General features: G+C 37.8%; 1 protein-coding gene across 1 annotated transcript in view; it reads left to right on the plus strand.

The window, feature by feature from the left end:
* The window catches only part of LONP2 (lon peptidase 2, peroxisomal), a 102,757-nt gene that overhangs the window by 68,290 nt on the left and 15,471 nt on the right, over positions 1-18,996 (plus strand). Inside the window, exons 6-14 of the mRNA XM_029965554.1 lie at positions 6-137; positions 1,439-1,561; positions 2,471-2,634; positions 2,844-2,938; positions 3,561-3,819; positions 8,903-9,044; positions 14,378-14,528; positions 15,059-15,185; positions 15,991-16,124. Coding sequence (XP_029821414.1) covers positions 6-137; positions 1,439-1,561; positions 2,471-2,634; positions 2,844-2,938; positions 3,561-3,819; positions 8,903-9,044; positions 14,378-14,528; positions 15,059-15,185; positions 15,991-16,124 — 1,327 coding nt within the window. The remainder of the gene's footprint in view (positions 1-5; positions 138-1,438; positions 1,562-2,470; positions 2,635-2,843; positions 2,939-3,560; positions 3,820-8,902; positions 9,045-14,377; positions 14,529-15,058; positions 15,186-15,990; positions 16,125-18,996) is intronic.

Below are 18,996 nucleotides of genomic sequence, written 5' to 3' on the forward strand. Positions count from 1 at the left end.
TACAGCTGGTTGAGATGCTGGACATGTCAGTGCCTGCGGTCGCAAAGCTGAGACGTCTCCTGGACAATCTGCCTCGAGAAGCTTTGCCAGATATCCTGACTTCTATCATCCGGACATCCAACCAGGAGAAGCTTCAGGTCTCATGGTCATAAACTTTTCTAAGGGGATTTAGGGGTTTGCTGTCTTTTTTTTACAGTCAGTCAGTTTTAGATAATTTTGGAATTGTTTACACTTGAGACTCTGCACTGATAAGGTTGTGCCAGCAGGTATTTGTGTTACAGCCGAGCATGAATGCTTGTAAAAAGTTATGCTGTTGTTTAGAGTGTTAACATATGTATGTGCCAGAACTCACCTGATAAGTAAATTAATCTAGTTAGCCTTGGAAATGGTTAATTTTCTTAAACAATAAATCCAGCATGGACTTGCCTTTCCCATGGTAAAGATGATAAATCTTTTTTCATATTGTGTTGAAACCTTGCTTTTTGTCACAGTTGACAGATCATGCTAACAACTTGAGAGTTAATTTTTTAAATCTTTTTGAAAACATTCTTAAGGTCTGGGTTTCTTTAAATACTGAGAGGTTAAATTTCCATCGTATGTCAAAGTAACTTTATGCAAAAAGGATCCTTATGGCTTGATTCTTACTAGTCTGATTTCTGTATTTGCCTGCTGTGTTTGTAAGTTTTGTTGTTCCTTTTCTTTTGTCACTGCTAATGCTGCACCTGGAATTGAAAGTGTAAGTTAGATTCTTTCAAAGCACCACAAATAGCACTTAATACAGTGATTTGAAGGAAGGTGTGTACTATAGCTGAATATCCTGCTGGTGGAAGGAACATTAGTTATTACATTTAGTGTGTCCCTTTTTATTTTTATTAAAAGTTCTAAAGAAAAGAGCAGCCAGTGGAAGTTGTGGAAATACAGAGGAGCAGAATTCTACCCATTTCCACATATCAACTTAATTAAACACGAAAATGGAATGTATAAAATTTTAAAAAGACTAACAGAATAAACACAAAAATCTGTCATAAAAAAAAAACATCTTAAGGCATGAGAGGATTTTTTTCCTGGGTTAACCAAGGAAATCATTTAACTTTCTTAGAGGGCTAGCTCTTCCCTGAGGCTCAGTAATTGAAAAATAGAATGTTGATAGATGCTTGCCACAGCAAATGCATCTCAAATATTAAGATGCTTAAAACAGACAGGATAAAAGACTTTTTTCCTAGTTTGGAGTGCTTGTAGCTTAGGCATCCAGACCCCTGAGGATAGACCCTGTGTGCAGTATTCTCTTTACTTTTCTTGCTACCTTTTTTCCTAATCCATCTATTCTATAACTCTGGTGAAAAGACAGTAACAGTATTCTCCATGTTCTCCATGTTCCCTTCCCCCAGACTGCTGATCCATCAGTGTGAACTTGGTTACTCACAGCTCTTGCTCTTAGATTTTAGATGCTGTTAGGCTGGAGGAGCGGTTCAAGATGACGATACCATTGCTTGTTAGACAGATTGAAGGCCTGAAGCTGCTTCAAAAAACAAGAAAGCCCAAACAGGATGATGATAAAAGGGTATGGACCTTTAAATCTGGGATACTTAAGCATCCTAAATAAGTAAAAAGATACACCTTTTGAGCAGGCTAATGAATGTGCATTATTTTAATTGTGCAAAATTGTAATGTATAGCCATAATATTTGATGGTAAGTCTGGAGGGGCAGAAAACACCCAGCTGGCATCTTTGGCTGTTTAGATACCTAAAAGAGAAAATATTTGTTCAAAACTGCCTAGGCTTTATTTTATTTGTTTATTTATTTTAATCTTTATTTTATTTATTTTAATCTGAGCACTTTCTGACATTGAATAAGTGCTCAGATTCCTTTGAAGAGGTATCTGATGCCCAGTTTACTTGCATGGTGGGCACACATTGAGTTTTGGCCTGTGCAGTGAAAGGTGTATCTTTTCCTTGGGGCATTGCAGATGAGTGGTAGCTTTTGAAATATGGGTTAAGAATGTGCATTGTAAAATGTGTGTTGGTAAGCTGGGGCAGCTTGCACTTTTCCTGCAACTAACTGCACTTATGCAGTTTAGTGAGTGGGAAGTAATTGAGAAATGAAAATGGGTAGGAGGGAAAACTTACCCATTTTGTAAAGATTAGGGTTATTTTGCCTAATATGATGGGCTGCAGTGCTTGAAAAATCCCAGAGAGCTCCTTTCAGTTTTGTTCTTGTCTTCTGCTGTTTGCTAGTTTAAGGTACATGATAAATGCACTTAGGGAATACTTACAGTAAAGTAAGAACTCTTAACTTTACTTAAGGTGTACCAATAACACTTTGTGAAGTTATTTATGGAATTAAAATCTTGAATATTTTTCTGTGCACCTCATATGTTTTTATCATGGTTTCCATTCAAAGCCAAAGTACACACCTTATTTAAAAAAGAAGACCTGATACTATTCTCTGGCCCTGTTCTCCATTTCTTAGGTGGTAGCTATTCGTCCTAATAGAAGAATCAGTCATGTTGCAAACACTACAGAGGATGAGGAGGAAGAAGAAGATCATGATGATGTTGTCATGCTAGAAAAAAAGATTAGAACATCCAGTATGTCAGAACAAGCTCTTAAAGTTTGTCTGAAGGAAATAAAAAGGTAAAAATAGCGGTTTCTTCTCTTATTTTATATTTTAAAACAAATCCTGCAAACCTTTTCCAATTGATACATGTTTGTGTTGGTTGTGTTTTCAAAATCATTTTTAAACCTCAGGTTTGCTCAGTAGCTGTCCTGTGGTGTGGACAGTTTTACCCTGTCCTGCAGTTAATTCCTGGTTGGTCTTACAAATTCAGTGCTTATATTTCCAGGTTGAAGAAGATGCCTCAGTCAATGCCAGAATATGCTTTGACAAGAAATTACTTGGAACTGATGGTAGAATTGCCATGGAACAAGAGTACAAAAGGTAAACCCTTCTATTTTTGGTGATTGTCTCTTGCACAGACATTTTAGGACAAGTAACCATCATGTAAACGTGTACTTAGTTCTGCCTTGTAAAAGCATTATTAATGTGTTACTTTAAGCCAGGTAGACCTTTAGAGTTCAGTGAGATCTCTATACTGAATAGGTTGTGTAGCACAACTGTACATCTGAGAATATGAATTTAAGAAGTATTAGGAGTAGTTTCACAGAAAAATGAAGGGGTTATTACTTAAAGTTGGTGCTAGCATGCATCAAAAATAATGAAGAAATGAGCATCCAATTACTTTTTATATGTTGGACAAAAAAATTTTTGGATGTTTCTGTAGCATTAATCTTCCTGAAAAAGGTTCTGGTATTTCTTAAGCAAGTGTGGTAAGGAACAAGAGGATGAAAACACACAATTGTAGCTAATTTTAATAATTACAACTTGAGGTGCATTAGAAAAATTGAGTATCATGTCCACTTTGTACCAGTTTTCAAAAGTTGTGAGGGTGATACTGTTAATACAGGAACAGTATGCAGAAATGGAGAGTGAGGAAAGAGTAGAAAACCAGTACCATTTTTAAAGGCAAATGTGCTGATCTCTCTTCTGTTCTCAATGATAGATCGCCTTGAAATCCGTGCAGCTCGAATAGTGTTGGATAATGATCATTATGCTATGGAGAAGCTGAAGAAGAGAGTTTTGGAGTACTTAGCTGTCAGACAGCTTAAAAACAACCTCAAAGGACCCATTCTTTGTTTTGTGGGGCCCCCAGGAGTTGGTAAAACTAGTGTTGGAAGATCAATTGCAAAGACTTTGGGTCGAGAATTCCACAGAATTGCTTTAGGAGGAGTCTGTGATCAGTCTGATATTCGAGGCCACAGGTAACTACCTCCTCCTTTCCTAATTGCAATAAAAGTACATTTTGTGATGTCAGACTTCAGACTTCTGACTGTGTAAGCTAGTTACATGTGTGAATTCATTAGAGTGGTGGAAGCTCAGGGTCCCAGCTGGAAAGAATACAGGAAATCTGAATATCTGCATAAACTTGTAGGAATCTGGAATGTAATGTACTGGTTGGAACCGAGGGTACAGTACACTGTTGGCTGCTTCTTAGACCAGAGTATGAAAGAGGAAAAAGTGAGAAAACAGTGAATTTGTACTTGATGAGAACTTGAAAATTCAGAGTTGTTTCGTAGTTCAGCACCCTTGGTGCAACGTGTTTATTCCTGTGCATCTCCTGTGGCAAATATGCAGGAGTTTTGTTTTCCAGGGTGTTTGACATTTCCTTGTGTTTGTAGCTTGAAGGAATCATGTGTAGGGTTTTTTTTTAGTGTAGGTTTGGCCAGTGTACCCAGCAGCCCCCTGGGGTTTGTGACACGGTTGTTGTAACCCTTTTCCTGGCTGGCAGCAGCGTGGAGCTGTACAGGTGTGCAGGTCTGGGCTGGCCTTCTGACCCACTGCTTACACACTGGGGGAAAAAGAGCCAAACTCTGTCCTCCTCTTTCACTTTGTGTTATTCCTGTAACTCATAAACTATCGTTATCGCTCTTTGCTAAGTAAGAATTCTGATGTTTCAGATTACTTGTGGTACTGCTCCTAAAAACAACGTAAAATTTCGTTCAACAACACGTTGCTATTCGAGCTGAAGCCACTAGAGGCTGTGGGAAACTCAGCGTTACAGACAGGAGGAACTTTTCCAGGGCAGAGCAGGACTGAAGCCTTTGTAACAGGGAAACCACCTCTTGAACTTGACGTTATAAACAAAAGTCAAACTTTCTATCTTGTGCTTCGACCTAATAAAGAATAAAGGCAGGTAGAGTCACGTGATAGAGCCCTTAAAAAAAACTTTTAACTTCAGGTGTTTGTGGTTGTCACACATTTTTGAGGGCATTATTAAATTATTAATGCATGTTAGAGGCTAACCAGTATAAATTTCATATTAAAAATTTACTTGAAATTAGACAATGGAAGGTATTTGATAGGAGAGTTTATTTTTCACCAGCAAAGGAAAATATAATCTAGAATTAGCAGGAATATTGTGGAGTTACTCTTCAACAAACAAATGTATAGTTTAAAAACAGACTTTAGAGCAGTTGGTACCAGGAATCCCTTGTAACCACTGCTTTTTCAAGTTTTTTTGTAGTTAAAATCAGCTGTTGCATACTGGTTTTTAAATTCTTTTTTTTTCTGCTTCTCAGAATAATATTTAATCAGATAAGAATACAGCTTTTCTGCAGACCTCTGTAATGTCCCTTTGTATGAATAAATCGTTCAAGTTATTCCCAGTCAAGTGAATCCATATTGTGCATCTGGTGGCAGTCGGAGAGAGGAATTACAGAGGTGTCCTAAAAGTGGAGGAGACATAAACTGTTGTATTCTGAGACATAGGCTGCTGTGTTCTAAGTTTTACTGTTTGGTGGGCTGATTTTCTAATATTACATGTTAGGAGACATTCTTTTTCTCCTAAAAGCTCCTTATTAGGCTTCGGGGCTTAAGTTCAGGATTCCATTACCATTGCAGAAGAATGGTACTGTATGTACCTACATTGAAAAACATGTACTAAATGTACTAGAACATTAAAAAGGGACTGTGTTTCAGTTTGACTTCCAAGCCAATAGTGCCCTAAATAGCATTCACTTGGGCTGCTCAGTACTGTTGAAAGAGAAAGGTGCAGACTGAGAGATTCAGCAGCCAAAATCAGATGTTTTAGGGAGCAGTAGGGTGGGGTGTGTGTTCAGTCACTGTGCTGCTGCCCTGAGGTGGAAATAGGGCAATTGGAAACGCCCAGGTTTTGCCATTTGAGTGTGGATCACGTGCCTGCAGCTGGGGTTAGTGACTTCTCTTTTGATTGGGGGAAGAACAGCAACTACTGTTCTGCATTCCCAAAATGAAATCATCATCTTGGTACAAAACCAGAACTGTTTTATGAGACATTTTTCAGCTGTTGTTTGCATTTACCACCCATCTATACCATATGTTACATTTTTCTGGTTTATATTTGTTGATTACTTGTATTAAAAAAACAACAAAAAGAAAACAAACCACCCTGAAGAATGGCTTAGAACTTTATTTGCAAGAAGCTCACTGCGTTTAAAGTCTCCTCAATACTGATATTTTGTGTTATACAGGAACTATGTGAGCTTATCTGTTGTGTGTGTGGTTTTCTGTTTTCGAGAAGGAAAGGTGTAACTGTGCCATTTATTTATAGTGGTGCTGGTGAGGTAAATGTGAAGCTCTTTCTCACCTTCATGTGAAACTCTTTCTTCTGGTAGCACTAACTCTGTTATCCTTTTCTATCTGCAGTTAAAAATCATTTAAAACTATTTGTCTGTAGATCAGCATGAGGAAAGTGAGTCATGTTTCTATCAATAACGGTGCCACTGCTCTAAGAGTTCCAGTTTGTATACATTCCCAGTTTATACTGGGAGAACCAGGAAGGTTAGATTTCCCACCTGGTTTTCTTGCCTTTTCTAGGTTATATAGTTCCTAATGATATGCTGTGCAATTCTAGTGTTTTGTTTAACTTTTCACTGATTTGAAAAATAAATAAAAAGAGTATTAAATTACAGAACTTCTGTGGCATCAGCTCTTAAGGGGTTTTTCTGAGTGTTGCTACAGAAGTGAGATAACCAGGAAACTTGGTCTGTACTTCCTGTTTTGAGTGGGGAACAGCTGACTGTCCTTCTAGGTTTGATGCATGGAAAGAAACTGCATCAAAAACTGAGCCAAGCTATGTTATATCATCAAAAGTACTCATTTGGAATATTGTTTCTTCTCTTTTCAACCCTAGAAAAAGCAGTGAAATAGAGAATAACATTACATTCTGTGGCTGGTGTTCACAAACTGCAGTATTCAGTGTCACAAGTCACAAGGCAAAGGTTGATATCCAGACACATAAATGGCCATGTATGCTCTTGTAATTTTAATATATTCTTTTGGGTTTATATGTAAATACCTGCAGGGCCTCTTTTACCAAGGACTCTTTTGTTGAGATGTGTTCCATAATAACCTTGGAGATCTTCAGTCTTTGTTTAATAGTATAATAAAATAGGTATTGGTCCATCTCTAATAAATGAAGATGTGTCATAGATTTAGACTGTTAACACCTATTTGCCTTCATTTAGTTTTTAAACCAAATCTGTTTCTTAACATTAGATGAGACATGGGTAGGTCAAGATTTTATAGAATTTAAAAGGATCAGGTAGAACTTCGTGTATATAAAAACACAAACATGCATTAAAAAGGTGTAATGTCTTCAATGCACTTGAGAACAATGTACCAAGCAGGAAAGAAGAATGTTTAATGCTTACCTAATTATGTTATCCTATTACTGGCATAATCAGAATGTTAGAAACAGTCAGGCTGCATTGGCTCTCAAGCTTATAAAATTATTCTCTAGTGCAGTGATCACATTCTGTTAAAAACAGCCCAGATGAGAACAAAACCACCACCAGCAAACAAAACCCAAAACCAAAAAAAACCACCTCATAAGAAGGAAAAAAACCCCAAACCCCAAAGAAATGCCCAAATTGCTAGAATGATTAATTTGATTGCACTGGTAATGATTGATTTCTGTGAACTTTATCTTTACTCCAGTCTGGTAATTTTCTGATTGCATTTTATAGAATCTTCCATTCTTTTGGCAAGGTTGTCCATGTGCAGATGGAGGAGGAGGTGGTGTAATAGCTCCCCATGCAGAGTCTTGATCTGTAATACCTGTCACAGAGCAATCCTCAGTGAGAGGAGTCCACTCCCTTGCTGCAGAGTAAGACTCTATACAAAAGTGCTAAACCATTGCATGCTGGCTGCTTCAGTCTTTAGCAGTTGCCTCATGAAGGTGGTAAGAGGCAAACTGAATTTCTCTTGCATTGCTGGCTATTTAGAAGGTCTTAAAAACTTTTATTTTTGCTCAGATCTAGAATTAAATACAGTGACTGCAGTTTGTTTACTCTGTGGTTAAATGTTACATGGAACTAAGACCATTGTTGTGTGGTTTGGGTTCTGGTTTTGTTTGGGATTTTTTTAATATTTAAAGTTGTCTCTGGTATCTTTTGAAATTACTCCCATGGTATTTTTGGTTTCATCTTTGTAAATGTCATCCTGTTTATTTTGGACTGTGGTAAAACAGATCATATGGCAAAGCAGGCCTGTTCTGCTTATCTGCTCTGTGAGGGTCATGAGATAGATCCAGTTATTCAGCACTTAATGTACCTCTTTCTTCTTGAGTGACCAGAATTTCATACTCTTAGTTATAGTATTTGGAGTAGTTATGGCACAAGCAGAAAGGCTGTGATAAATGCAGCACGCAGGGGATATATGGACATAAAATGTAGTTGCTCTGTATGTGTGTTGTGGAAAAAAGTTTTTACTGATTTTGCTGAAGAAATTCAAACTCGTAATTTTTTGTTAAATTGCACTGTGTAACTTTTCATATTGAAATGACATAGTAAATACAGTTATTTTTGCTGAGTATTTATTAAAGCATGCTTTATATTCAGGGGACATTGACAGTTCAGCATCATTGGAATTTTGCCCTGATTTGTAATGTGCTGTTTGAACTCTGTTGTGGTGATAAAACCCCAATATTGTAATTATTAAAATGCTAGTAATAGTGAGGTTCCCAAATCTGCTTTGGCTTGTTCCTCTGGTACAAGGATGCCTGTACTGGAACATGCAAAATGCTTGCAAGCCATAAAGTTTGGATATACTTTAATGCACATGGTTACCTCTCCAGACCAACTAGTGCCCCCTGGAACTCAAACTTTCATCTGCTGCTACAATTGCCTGTATTAGTTCAGTTGTATATCGTGTATTTTTATCAACTGGTTCCAAAAAGTTTTGCAAAAAGAGCAGGAGTTGTTACAACACTGCTTGTTCTGGTATTTTGCTTTGAGTCTTGTTCCCTGGGCTGTTCCTGCCCTGTTGCCCAGCTGAGCCCTGTTCCCCCTGCACTTCTCTCCCCAGGCGCACCTACGTGGGCAGCATGCCCGGCAGGATCATCAACGGCCTCAAGACTGTGGGGGTGAACAACCCCGTGTTCCTGCTGGATGAGGTTGATAAACTGGCCAAGAGCTTGCAGGGGGATCCTGCAGCAGCCTTGCTTGAGGTAAGAGATGCTGAATTGCAAGCATTGCTTCATTTGTATTTAAAAAAAAATAAATAAATAATTAAAATACTGGACTCGGAAGATTCACTGCCCAAAGTGTCAGCTTTGTTATTCAAATGTCAGCTGCTGAGTTCTGACATCCTTTGATTTCTGCCAATTACTTGGGCACAGTGCAAGTGCTGTCAGGGCTAAATAAGGCACCGTAAATCTCACTGAGCTGTACTTAAACACAGGGATGGATTTTGGGGTGTTTGGTGTATTTAAATACTGTTCAAGCCTTAAACATTAGTTACTTGGGGGACTTCAGGACATTGGTTTTTAATGACCAAATGTTGTTAGCTAAGAAACAAGTATAGAGCAGCCAGACAGCAGCTAGACTTTTTCAAGTTTTCCTTTTCTTTCTTGGAACAATTTTAATATATTTTCGAAGCTTTTGATGGTACCAGCTTGTACTGGAGCTAAGCATTTTATCCAGTGGACTATCCATATGGACTAGTTGCATGTTCTTTTAGGAGCATTTCTTTAATTAGTGTTGTAATTAACTTTTTAAACTTAAATTTTTCCTTAAAGTCACAGATCCCCCAGTCCTTGACTGATCATGGTGTCGTGAGTGTTAACTTTCTATGAGAGTCAGTTTTTCCATGAGTGCATTTTTTTTTAAAATTCTGGGATTTGGACTAAGATATAAACGTATCTAATTTTGAATTACATGATGCAGTTATTTTCTCACAAAAGTTTTAGAGGTTTTAAAGTTTACTTGCTTAAAGACACAAGTAAAATCCAGGAGATCCAGTTAAGGACTGGCGAATGAGATACTGTTGGAATACTTTGTAAATCCCATCAAGTGTTGAGATGTTACTAATTAGGTTAGTTGTTAGGTTTTCAGGAGGCTAAAACTGGAGTGATTATGAAGAAGATGAATTGAGACCTGTGCCTTGCAGGCTTCATTTATCATGTAGCTGAAAGCAGTAATGAGTTGTCAGAACGTTCTTTCTGACTTCTGTTTTCTGGAGTATGACATGATATCCCAGAAGTGTCTCAGTTGTCAGACTTAAGGTGTGGTAACTTTGGTAGGTGGATATGAAAGTGGTTCTGATAATATTTGCCTAGAGTAATTTTAATAACTCTTTTGACTGGCAGTGCTTAATGCAGTGATTTAAATATGAAAAATGCTACTTAAGGTGTCATGAGCTCATCTGGATGGTGTATGACATTCTGCAAATGAAATGTCAATTGGCATTCTACAAACGTCATTATTTTCTTCCTGCTAGACTGTAAAATTGCTGTTTTGACAAGGCCAACTAGTTCTTTGAAAATCAGTGTATGAGCAGGCTGTGGTTTGAGAGCTCTGTTTTGATCTTTGCATGTTAACATGAACTAGTAGTAATTTAAATGTGCTAGAAGATGGCATGGCTTCACTTCTTCAGCTTTTAAAAGTGACAGTTATGGTCCTTTTCCTGTGTATTTCTCATATGTGTAGTAGTGCATGAAAAGCCTCAAAATGCGAGGAAAACAAGGAGGAGAGTGTAACAAATACAGATGTTTTGCTTCTACTTTTCGCTTATGGGATTTTATTTACTCCTTGCTGTTAATGGTAATGAGCTCTGTGTCCAGGTTTGCTGATATTTCTTCTGTCATTTGTCCTCTAGATGTTTGAACTAACCTCTCCTAAGTCCAGTCAATGCATGGATAAATATACCTGAAAATCAAATTTCGTTAGTTAGCTGGCTGTTGTTAGCGAGGCAATGAAAATCACTAACACCACAATGATTTGGCTTTTCTTGCAAAGAATGTTCCCATCATGAATCTAGAGCTGTACATTAATATTGTTAATTTTCTTCAACCTTTGCTGCTTCTTCTAATTTATTTTCCTTCCCTGTCCTGCAGTAGAGAACAACTGTATTCTTCTTTTATCATGTCAAGTTCATGAGGGCAAATGAAATTTCTTTCTTTTTTAATTAGTTGTGTTTGACTTTTGGATGCTTTGTTGCTGCTTTGAGAGGTTTCTGTTTTCCATATTTGAAGCCCACGTTCTCAGTGATATTCAGCTCAGCTCCTGCCATGGATTTTTCCAGCTGAGACTCATCAGGTTTGCTTCCAACTGTCTGCCTGGGCTACAATCTCTATGTAAGCCGTTGCTAATTGACCATTAGTTGCATCTGGAGAAGTAATTGCTCTATAACCATGTCTGGGCTGCTCCCCTGTGAGATCTGTATATCCCTCTACTGCTGGCTAAACATCCTGAAGCAGGTGCTTTACCTCTTCTAATGGAGAACTCATGTCTGGACATAATAGCTTAATTTTCATCTGCTTTTTGTGGTTTACGTTGTTGGGAAGTCCATCTGGAACAGGCAAAGGTGGCTATTATGTAGGAGAGCAAACAGTAGTTGGTGGTCACCTAACTGGTACATTTGTTTTCCACACTGCTGCTTGTTGTTTGGTAAGTGCCATCATTAAGTATAAAGGGCACATCCTTTTCTCCCTGATGTGGAGGTGTGTTAAATTATTGCTGTCTACAATGGGATATATTCAAGGAGAAAATTGCCATAACCTGTGAGCTTGGAAGCAAAGCTTGATGTTTGATAATTGCCGGATATGTGTTTGGTTCTAATGCTTCTGCAGAATTGTTGCTTAAGCAAGACAGAATGTCTTCCTATTTCCAGATACTGCTCATTAACAACGGAATATTTTAGTCTAAATTTAGATGACCTCTGTTAAAAACCAGAAGAAAACAGAAATGGATCCAAGTGCCTGATAGTGACTATTTGTATGCAGGGAAATTAGACCAGGAGCAGAGCCAGGCAATTAAATGTTCGTGGAACTTATTCTGGATTTTGTGGTAATAAAAAGCTGTTACAGAGAAGCCTTTGTGTGCATGTGAGCTGCTGGCCGTAAATTAGCCAAGAAGTTTTGTGCACTCAATGTTCTTTTTGTACTTCATATTTTTGTATGAGTTGAATATCTTTAAAAACTTTTGAACTTGAACTTTAGCACAGATACCTCACTGAAGAACAGTTCTGTTTGTTTTGGAAAATCTGTTTGAAATGCATAGGCGTGATACTGTTTTATGTCTTATTCTAAGAAATAGTTACCATGACAAAGAAATACGAGTCCAGAGAAACTCTAGTTGTTATTAAAAAATCTCAGATAATTCACATTTTTAGATATTATCTGAGTTGGCTTGGATTACAGTTTCATTTACCTCTATTGGATAGTATTGTTTGCATATGAGTACAGCATCAGTATTTTGTGTACCTTTGTAAATAATATTATAATCACCAGTTTGTCATTTAGTAGGATTCATAAGGATTTCTAGTTGCAGACTAGAAGGAGAAAGAGAGAAACATGCCTGTAAATTAATGTGGTAAAATACCAGTTTGGTCTGTCAGAATACATTGTTTTTCAACAATTTTGAAAGTAGTTGCAAATACTTCAGCTAATAGAGTGCAATTCTGTGGAAATACTGTTATCAGTGTTAATAAAAGGGGGGGTAATCTGAGTTAGGATTTGCTGTTTAAATCAGTTTTGAAAAATTTAGAAGATTATACTTTGGGCAACTGATATTTGATACAGATCTGCTTTCTTTGAAAACAGTTTGTAGATGCTGTGCTTGGATTCACTGCCTGTTGTTGTGTCTCCCTGTAGGGCTGGTTGAGGGCAGGGACATCTATAACTGAGTGAATTATGCATCAGTGTGCTTGGCTTGTCAGGATACTTCAAGGCCTTTGCCTTCATTGGTAAGGAAGGGAGTAAATGACAGCAGCTGCTTGCTGAAGAGTGTAGGAAAAGCTTTTGAATAGCTTATAGCCCATGAAGAATGGCATTCACTGAGTTGCAGCCTTAGTTTTAGAATTTAGGCATATGCTTTGGTGTGTTTTAAGATTTCACTATTAGGGGGCATTATGTAGATTGTGTTTTATTACAGTTGCAATACATTTCTAAATATTGCTCTTAAATCTGAGCAGTACTTCAAAATGAAACCAGAATTTATTCTGTTTTTTAAGAAACTCTACTGTGTTTCTGGCATTCTGTAAAAACAGTATTTTCCTGGTTTGTTCTGATTGTAATTCTGTTCTAAAGATCTTTTTTTTTCACTTTTCAAAGCCTGAACAGAATTAAAGATTAATGAAAATTCAGAGTTGTTTTCTTTATGACCATCTAAGCTCGAATTCAGGGATTTTTTTCATTATCAGCACTGTTCTTGTCTATAATTTAAGTCATGTGCATTCATTTGGGTGTAGGCAGATAAATTATTTTGACAGTGGTGTGCTATTTCTCAGGAGATGCATAGGTATTTGTAACATGAGAATTATTCATGTTCGTGTAGCACTGATAATTCATCATTTGGAAAGGAGTAAGTGTGACTGTTTTAAGGGGTTGTGGAGTGAAGGTGGTTCATAGGTGATACAGAAGCCAAGTGAACATTGCTATATACAGTGAACTTCCCATTTCTAACACTGTTACAAAACCACAAAACAGCATCTTAGTACCCTTGTGATCCACCTGATGTGGAAAAACAGCTTATTCAAGTAATAGCTTCAATATACACAAGTGTTGCATTAGCACACATAAATGGTACTGACAGAACTGGGAAGACAACACAGTTGTTTAAGCCATAGTTCTGCTTGTTCAGTAAATTTTTGAGGTTGGTTGGACTGTGTGTTGTTATTCTGCTGTGCTTATTTAGTTTTGCCTCTGATTTTTTGGGGGAGGGGAAAAAGAAAAATGCAAAGATTGTGTTTGGAAAGCCAGGGCTCAGCAAGGGTTGAGACTTGCATGGGATGTCATGGGCAAGGAGAAGACCTTGTACTCCTCCATCAGGAAAAGGCTGGCCAAAGCTGAATGAGCAGGGTGAGAGATTTAGGGACAGCAGAAAGGGCTGGGATTGTGGTACCCATGGGGAGGTCTCAGGTTGGTGTGCTGAGAGTAAGAAGAGCTACCAGCAGCAGATGAAGATTGGAGTCAGGGATTACTTGAGAGAATTCTACTTATTCCATGGGACTGCGAGAGCTGCTTTTCCAGGGTTACTGTGAGAGTCCTTGAAGGGCCATTCCCTACCATGTGTACAAGGTCATGGAGACAGAATTTATGGGGGGTACTGGGGGGCTGGAGCAATGCTGCAGAAACAACTAGTGGGGAAACGATTTCTTTTGTTTTGTGGGTGGTGGGAAATGTAGTCACAGACTCATCCGAGCAAGGTCAGGCTTTAGTGACGTTCATAACGTATTCTAGGAATGTAAAGTCAGATTTGACATGGAATATAATAAGTATGCTCATATTTTCTTTACTTCTAATTGAGCAATTGCATCTCTTTTGTGTTCACTCTTGTCAAGGTGTTGGATCCAGAACAAAATCACAGTTTCACCGATCACTACTTAAATGTAGCCTTTGATCTGTCCCAAGTCCTTTTTATAGCTACAGCCAACACTACAGCTACAATCCCACCTGCTCTGCTGGACAGAATGGAAATTATCCAAGTTCCAGGTAACTCTGCAGTGTTTTCATTAAAGTGACTATTGCAAATCCCTAAACAAGTTCAGGGTGTTTTTCCTGAAATGAAGGGCAGTTCCTTAAGGAAAGCCTGCCAGGAATCTGGAATGCACAGCCAGAATCATTAAAAGAAACTTGGAAGGATCCCTCTGTTATGGGCTCTGCCATGAGAATGACACTAGCATTGCACTTAGGAAAAATCAAGTGGCAGGGCTGTGGTGATACATTGATACATTCTGAAATTATATTTTCATTCACTGATTTGTTTGTATTCTAATAGTCTGTTGGTTGATGCATCTTTTTAAGATTCCGATGAAGAAAAGGGTCTTTGAAACACTAAAATTCTGTTCTTGTTCACATGAAGTTATGAATCACCATAAAGGATCATACCAACAGCCTTTTAAATTATAGCTGGGGGTAGTTTTTGTTAAATTCAATTAGATAGAATTATAAAAGGTAAGAAATTTGATTATATTGTAGTGTATAAGCAAAAAGATAAATAAATGCATTCTTTTTCTTTGAAGGATACACACAAGAAGAAAAAATTGAAATTGCACACAGACACTTGATTCCTAAACAGCTTGAACAACATGGCCTGACTCCACAGCAAATTCAGATTCCCCAAGTAACCACTTTGGACATAATTACCAGGTAAGTCCGTTCATTGCTTTCAGTTTAAATAACTTCTTTTTTTGTAACTAGTAGATCAATTTATAGTGTGATAAAACAAAACATGTCTTAAGATCTGTTGTCCTTAATAGCTTCAGAAGTTCACCAGTTGGTAAATTACATTTTTTTTCCTTGTGACTGGATGGGCCACATTTGTTTAAAATTTGGAATTAGGTTAAACAAATTAAAATGTGGGTTTTAAAATAGCTTGTATTCATTAGAACTTTTTTTGTTGGACGTGAGAGCACATACATTGAACAGAACATCTTTTGAACTTGAAACTAGCTCATTTTCAATGGAAAAAGGATCAAGATTCAGTGAATTGAAGTATTCTGTGACCAGTAACAGCATTTTGGCTGCTTTGTTTAGTGTTATTGTCTGGTGCTTCTTTTTAATTTACAGACTATAAGAAAATATTCTTTTACAGTCAGTTCCTCAACTTTCAATAAAGTTCAAAGTTTTGAAATAGTTCTTCCTTTTAATTTTTATGCATCTAAGAAGAACTCAGTGCTGTTGAAACATTGTTTAGAATTTCATGAAGGTTTAACACCAGGTGTCCTCTTCCCACTCAGTAGTTTGTATTTCTCTACAATTTCATCAGCAACCACAATTATTTGGATAAAAACAAATGACTTTTTTTTTTTCTTGTTTGTTAGATTAGTCCAAGGTTTCACTGCCTTTCACGTCTCATTTTATTTGGATGTGTTTTTAATAAGCAAGTGTGTTTGCAGTGCAGAGAGCTCTCTTACAGAGCAGAGCCAGCAGTAAGGCAGCTGTGTCTCCCCAGGTACACGAGGGAGGCAGGAGTGCGGGCTCTGGATCGGAAGCTGGGAGCCATTTGCAGGGCAGTGGCAGTGAAGGTGGCAGAGGGACAGCACAAGGAGACAAAGCCAGACCGTGCTGAAGTGGGGGAAGGAGAAGGTCTGTATCTTTTGCATGGTTTATTAAAAAGGGAACTTCTAATGTAGTCACTAATTTACCAACTTTTTCTCCTTTTTTATGCGTCTTTAAGGGCTGTTTTCAGAAGCATTGAGGATAGTGTGACATTATTATTGTGCATGGTTCAAGTAGTGCTGAATTGTGACTCGGGGCATAATTTCAGCCTGCCAAGTTGGTAATTGAGAAGTACAATGGATCTGTTTGATATCTTAGGGATGCAGTTATGATTTGTGTATATTTTTGCTTTTTTATGCAAATCTTCCACTTATTTTCTTGAATAAAAAACTTAGTTATTGTATTTAAAGAGGTTCTTTAACTGTGCTGTGCATGCTCTACTGGCTCAGAACTCAATTCCATTATTTTGTACTCTGAAATAATTGTCTGCTTGAAGAGCTTTGAAATTAGAAAGGTTTAGAGGCTCTTTTTATGTGCCTTTTAGGACTGCACTTATTTGAACCCTTGGAGCTTTGGTAACTTTTCAACATCAGTAAGTCTGTTGTTTCCCATGTATACAGTGTTTTATCATTCCCAGTCATCCAACAGACTGAATGAAAACTAAACATAAAATTCTCAAACAGTACAAATACCCAGGTCACTGCTCCACCAGCAAAGGCAGAGCCCTTTCTAGTGCTGAGATAGAAGGGGGGAAGGGAGAAGTCAGGCCCATAATCCAGTTCATGTGCAACACACAGCTGGTGACTGCTCCATTTGTCATCCCCACTCGAGTGTTCTCTTTGATAAATGAACATGCACACTGTGTCTGGTGAGAGATACCATGCAGAGTGTAGATGGTGGTGCTTTTGTTCAGCCAGTTACTGGTGGAGGATGTCACTGTGCACAGCAGTTTTCTGTTGGAGCTTCGGAGTGTTCACTGAGCACTGGGGGTCTGCAGGAGCCCTCAGTGTAAGGTGTAAAATGTGAAACATGAAAGGACAGAATCCAAACCTGAAGTTGGACTTCTAAAATGTGGGTGGCCCTTAGTCTAATAAAACCTAGCAAGCAGGGTGTTGGGTGCTTCATTTGTTTTTTAAGGACTGAAATGAGTTCAGGTGACACTTTCAGACAAGAAGTCCTTCCAGTCTGTTGGAGAACAATTATGTGTCAGAGGATCCTGGAAGACCAAAACTACAGAATGGCTGATTACTTTTGCTCCAGGATATTCACAAACTTAAAATACTAAACAGGACCCTCCCTCTTGGTGGGATGTTGTGAAATACTTCCCAATTTAGTTGATGTGGAAAAAACCTATAGGTTCCAACATCTGTACAGCTGGAAGAGTTCTGATCTGGATTAGAGGAGGACAAATAAGGAGACTCATGATCTGTTCCTTTCAGAAATAGCAGTGTACAGGTCTGAATGGTGCCTACCCCTTTTAGAGAGTAAATCCCAGGGGAGGAAATATAGTCAATATTTGTACAAGCAGTGGTATTAATTAGAGGGGTATTTGAAGAAGAGTTTTACCCACAGTAAAAACTTCAATAATCTCTCTCTGAAAATCTGTTTCTTGATGGTCTGTCAGCTTTACCTTGTCTTTTTTTCCTAGCTCAGTATTTCCCTTCTGAAAATTGAATCTTCTTATACCTTGTTGAGTTTTCTGAGGTCATCACAGTGTCTGTGGAAGCTGTAATATCAGAAGATTGATTTTTGGCCGTGTTTGCTTAAGCAGATTCAGCTCAGTTTTCTCTGAATGTTTGGCTTAATAACAGTGAACTCTCACAGTAGCAGTGGCTCTGAATGTGTGGATCCTACAGTTTAAATCATTTCACCTACATTAAAAGAAGAGCTTTTAAGATGTATTTATTAATGCTTTCCATTTATATTATGTGCACCTTCTCTCCTCTGTGATGGACTGTTCTGAAGACAAACACTGAGTTTTTCGATGCTTCTGGGATACCTGGACTTGCTCTTAACCCGAACACTGAGCCTTTGTGCTGTGGTGGCCAGGCTTGCAAACACCATCAGGGTCTTTGCTACTTCACTTTTTTGATAGCAATTCTGACAAGTCATGTTTTTAAAGTATTTCTTTGTATTGAAGGGCAGCTGTGTCTAAAATGTGCTTCAAAGGTTTAATGCAATTGCTGAATAAAAAGAAATGTCATTCTCTGCTCTTCAAGCCTTCTGATAAAATAAATGAAAGGTAGGTTCAGAGCACAACTCATGGTACTATAAGAAGAAACACTTTATTATTAAGGCAAATAACAAAAAGGAACTGTATTAGACATCTCAATCCAACAAGAGAGGTATTTACCATGTTAAAATTAGCACTGTACTTGCAACTTAGGTATTTACACTCTTAAAATTATACACTGTTAAAATTAGTACTGGACTTGCAACTTACCAAGGTTAAATGAAAATAGCAATCTAAGTGCTTCAGGAGAGGGCAAAATGTTAGTGCTTTTGGTTGACAAAGAGTTTGGAGTAAGCCCAGAAGAAATGAGCTGTGAAGAGTTGCCTTTGTACTTCTGGTGTGGAAACTGTTGGTAAGAAAAAGCTGGTATTTAATAAAAGGGAGTCCAAGGGACAGGTGGCTCTATCGTTTAACTGTGGTGTATTATGAAGACTTGTATAGAATGGTGCAGTCTGCAAAGTGTGTTTTGTTCTGTACTAATAACGTGCTTATACCCTCCTGTGTTTTTAACAGACTGTGTCACTTGCTGGGAGTATGTGACAGTAGGATCCTTTTTAAAAATAGTTTTGTTTAGTTTTCATTCTGTTTGTTGGAAACAATGAAGTATTCAAAACAAAGCTTGTAAATATCTCCAAATACTTGCAAGTAGATGCAAATAGTGAGATTTGTAGCCTAAATTTATTTTTTTGGCATTTTTTTTCTCCTGTTGATTAACAGACATTTGTG

This window comes from Manacus vitellinus, unplaced genomic scaffold (assembly GCF_001715985.3).
Source record: "Manacus vitellinus isolate BGI_N305 unplaced genomic scaffold, ASM171598v3 scaffold_10_pilon, whole genome shotgun sequence".
Lineage (NCBI taxonomy): Eukaryota > Metazoa > Chordata > Aves > Passeriformes > Pipridae > Manacus > Manacus vitellinus.